This window comes from Arachis ipaensis, chromosome B03, assembly GCF_000816755.2.
Source record: "Arachis ipaensis cultivar K30076 chromosome B03, Araip1.1, whole genome shotgun sequence".
Taxonomy (NCBI): domain Eukaryota; kingdom Viridiplantae; phylum Streptophyta; class Magnoliopsida; order Fabales; family Fabaceae; genus Arachis; species Arachis ipaensis.
Genome location: NC_029787.2, coordinates 109,959,556 through 109,963,854, shown reverse-complemented (window position 1 = coordinate 109,963,854; position 4,299 = coordinate 109,959,556). Strand labels below are relative to the sequence as shown.

Here is a 4,299-nt window from a genome sequence, read left to right as displayed (position 1 = left end):
TTCTCAAAAATTATAATTTCATGCTCTATTTTACAAAATTTTTACAATTATGAAATTATCACTCATTCTCTTTTAACTTTAACTTTATACAAAACTATAAAATTCTTTCATTTGATTCATAATGTCACCAAAAAATTACACACAATAGAACATTATGATGATTTTAAATTTTTTGTTCCACAAATTTGTTTGCTTTATTTTTGTTCTTTGTGCAGAAGAACAATACTACCATTGCTGTTATATTACTTTATTATTTTCCAACTGAGTTTTGATAGATCAAATCATCATCATTATTAAGCGCCCTCAATTGAGTCTTATTTGACCCAATCCTTAATATTTTGCATTACTATTTAATTTTATATTTATCAAAATAAATTCAAACAATATAAAGATCAGGATTTAAAATCATCCTCTACTAACATTATAACCATTTAAAGCCAAAATTACTATTTGTTATTCTAAATTTAATTAGGTACCAAACATGAGGAGAGGATAAACTCCAAGAAAATTGACATTCATAACCAAGAGATCAATCTTGACATTATTTTTATTTCTATTTTAGAATATCTATTCCTTTACTTCTTTTGTAGTATTTGGTTTGCTATTTACGTTAAGAGTGATGATTAGATGACTAACATTTTTTCTTGAATTTGAAAAGACAAACAACTACAAATTCATTCAAACAATGAAAAAGACTAAGCTCGATTAAAAAAGACTAATCTTGAGCTATATATGCTCTATCCATAATTCTTTTTATGCATTTTTTATCCTCCATGAGACATGATTAACTATTTCTTTCTTCTTACTACATCAATTCCTAAAATCTACTATTTGTGGCAAAGCTCCTATTTGAGAGGAATAGGAGCGAAGTCAATAAATATAATAGTTTGTAACCACTATATTTCAATGTATTTTTATTTAATTAATATTATTCTATTTTTCTTTCATAGCATTTAAAATTACATACTAAGATAACAAAGTATTGGATTCAAGTCATTTATCTACAATAATGTTTGCATTTATTAAATATTGAATCTTATTATGACAACTTCATGAATTTACATGTAGAGTTTTTAGCACTAAAGTCATGAATTTAAATTCAAATTCGCCAATACAAAATGGTTCTAGCCCTAAAGTAATCTTTTAGAATTTCTTAATTCAAAATATCACTACTTGTCATATAAGTAATCGGTTCATTTATTTTATTCTACAATTTATGTATATTTATTGTTATAATCATATAATTTATTTCACAACATCTTTTGGTTAAGCCAATATTCATAAACTAAAGATGAGAGAAATAATTATGGGTCTCTTGCTATAGATTGACGAAGTATTTATCTCACAGTTAACTCGAGCAGATAAAACTGATTGCAGAATTATTTATTTTTTGAATAAGTGCCGACATAATAATCCGACCAAACTTGGGATTTACTATATATTCGTCACCTTATAACTCGATTTTTATTGTGCATTATGTGTCATAACTCGACTTTATTTGCCTTCATTCTAAGTTTGTAACAGACGATTTTAATAATCATTATTCTGACTTAATGACAAATGGTCATCGATTCTATTCATCAACTCTATGCCCATAAAGGCTCTAATTTCTATATAACTAAGATGACACATGATAAATTTTATTTCATATTTAACATTTTATAATTATAGAATTCTTATACCTCTTAAACATTTACTAACTCAAACATTATAGTGTCTTTTGCAAATATCCATCTACTATATTTTTTGATGTCCAAATTATTCTTACTCCATTAAAAAAAAACGTATTACAACAATGTAAGAGACAAGGTATATTTCGAAAATTCATCCACACAAGAATGAAATATTATTTTCTACCTATTTGTCTCGTATATAAAATTTTTATTATCTAATTAAATGTGAGTGAAATTTATTTCATAAGTGTATGTTATATTATAATTTATCAGAAAAATGTACGTAGATTATGTATACAAATAGGTAAAGACACAAATAAGACAAAGAGTTCATGTCAGAGAAAACAATGGTGTTTTTAATATTATTAAGGTAACGAGCGAAAAACACTATCACACCAGAAAAGGCGTTGCCCAAAGATAGGTAGTTATTATATGTCTGAAAATGAGAGAGGAAAAAAAAGATAAGCTTAATCATCGGACTTATTTATTTTTCGTTCTCAAATATTAATATCAATGACTAAACTATGTTAAAAATATCTTTTGCTATATACTGTATATGTCACGCGGAGGACGAGGATGCTTATTTTGGTCGAATATTGATCAGATATTCAGAATTGAAAGCGAAATTAGCAGTGGCAATTATCGTAATTATAGTAGAAACAGAGGGCTAAAGTTTAACAAGGCTTACTTCAGAGATTTCGGCATTCATTCATTCATTTCACATTAACCAGCTCTCTTCTTCCTCCTTTCTAATATTTAACAATTGCATCACTCTCTCTCTCTCTCTCTCTCTCTCTCTCTCTCTGAATCGTGATCCGCCGCCGAATTCTCTGTTCTCATCGAATCCATCGCTGTTCCTCAGAAGGTTCTTCTGCTTCCTATCCTTTCACGCTCTACGTTCATTTATTCATTGTTGTTGTAGATCTTCATTCAGCTTTCTCCCCTGCATGCGCTTCCATTTGATTTCGTCGTTCCCTTCCATTTTCGGATCTCAATTTTGATTATCTATTCCATCATTACGAAGCCTTTCTCATCCGATCGCCTAATGCACCAGCTCCATCTAGATTGTTTTTCAGAAGCTTAGATTGTTGTGTTTGTGCATGCTTGTTTCTTTTGGCTATTGTTGTCGTGGATCTGAGTAATTTACATGTCAATGCATGGATGAAAATTTTGTAACTTAGATATTTCGTTTTTTTTCTAATAGCAGATCGTAGGTTAGCTGTTGAAGATGGCATCAACAGCGACTGGGTGGTACAGAGGAAGGGTCAAAGCTGTTCCTTCTGGGGATTGTTTGGTCATTGTGGCCCTCACTAGCTCAAGGCCTGGTGCTCTTCCTGAAAAGACCATCACTTTATCATCTTTAATTGCTCCTAGGCTGGTAATTTTCTCCATATATGCTAATATCCCTTTTCTCATTCTGGAAAAGGAAATAAAAAAAAAAAACATATCTTGTATCAAGGTTGTAATAGCTGAGATGTTTGGTATATTTTTTTGTTTAAAATATTTCTATAGGCAAGAAGGGGTGGTGTGGATGAACCATATGCTTGGGAAAGTAGAGAATTTCTAAGGAAGCTCTGCGTTGGGAAGGTGAGTAAAAATAAAGTTTGCAGTTTTATCACCTGCCCTGCCGTTATTTAATTCTCATGCAACATTCTAAATCTCTGACTTGGTATATTGGTGGAACAGGAGGTGACCTTCAAGATTGATTACAATGTGCCCTCCATAAATCGTGAGTTTGCAAGTGTTTTTCTTGGGGACAAGAATGTTGCAATGCTGGTTGTTGCTGCAGGATGGGCAAAGGTGTAGTACAGTGTGTTTCTGGTAGTTGTTCCCTGCTTGAATTGTTTCTCCATCACTAAATTGTATATTGTGGTTTTTGTTTGTGCAGATTAGAGAGCAGGGGCAACAGAAAGGAGAAGCAAGCCCTTACCTTGCAGAATTGTTAAGATTGGAAGAACAAGCTAAACAGGAAGGTGTTGGTCGTTGGAACAAGGTTAGGGTTTCCGTTTTTAAATGTTGGACCCTTGACAGTTGATAGTTACTTACTGCGAAAGACAATTTTAATAATATTATAATTGGTGAACAAGTTTTTTTTTTAATTGCTAATTTGATGCAAGCCCCCTGCTTTGTTGGATGCTTGGTTTACTTGAATCCAACCTAAATTCTGTTAGGCCTCATTTGCTGATGAAAAGAATTACATGTTGTCGTTATCTAATCATTGTATCTTGTCATTACCAAAGCCTAATATGCTGTCACTATCTCGGAGTTGATTTAATTAAATGTTGCATGTAAATATTTAATATTTATGTGCAGACTGGAAATGAGTATTTTCTTGTTGCCTTCCACAATAAGGATTAATTATGCAATGACATTTAACTTTGTCATTGGATTTATTTGATAATTATTTTAATACACTTTAACATAAAATATCTAGACAGGACTCCTCCATGTTGGTGACTTAGTTGGCTTGAGCTGGGACATGCGAGGAGAGTAGTGGTGTTCAATCCCACCAATGCTCTCCATTTCGGTTTTACATTCTCCATCTTGCAAACCCCCTTTGTATTTCCCATTAAGGGGCCACCTAGGAGCCTCACGATGGGCACCTTTGCTACGAAGTGGGACCTTG

The 4,299-nt window shown here is 31.9% G+C and overlaps 1 protein-coding gene across 2 annotated transcripts in view; it reads left to right on the top strand.

Annotated features, from left to right (window-relative positions):
• LOC107630888 (ribonuclease TUDOR 1) overlaps nucleotides 2,375-4,299 on the top strand; it is a gene marked incomplete in the record, with an annotated part of 7,004 nt that continues 5,079 nt past the window's right edge. The window contains 5 exon segments of one of the 2 annotated variants that reach the window (XM_016334167.2): nucleotides 2,375-2,538; nucleotides 2,878-3,051; nucleotides 3,186-3,260; nucleotides 3,360-3,473; nucleotides 3,562-3,666. In XM_016334167.2, coding sequence (XP_016189653.1) covers nucleotides 2,902-3,051; nucleotides 3,186-3,260; nucleotides 3,360-3,473; nucleotides 3,562-3,666 — 444 coding nt within the window. 2 annotated transcript variants of the gene reach the window in all.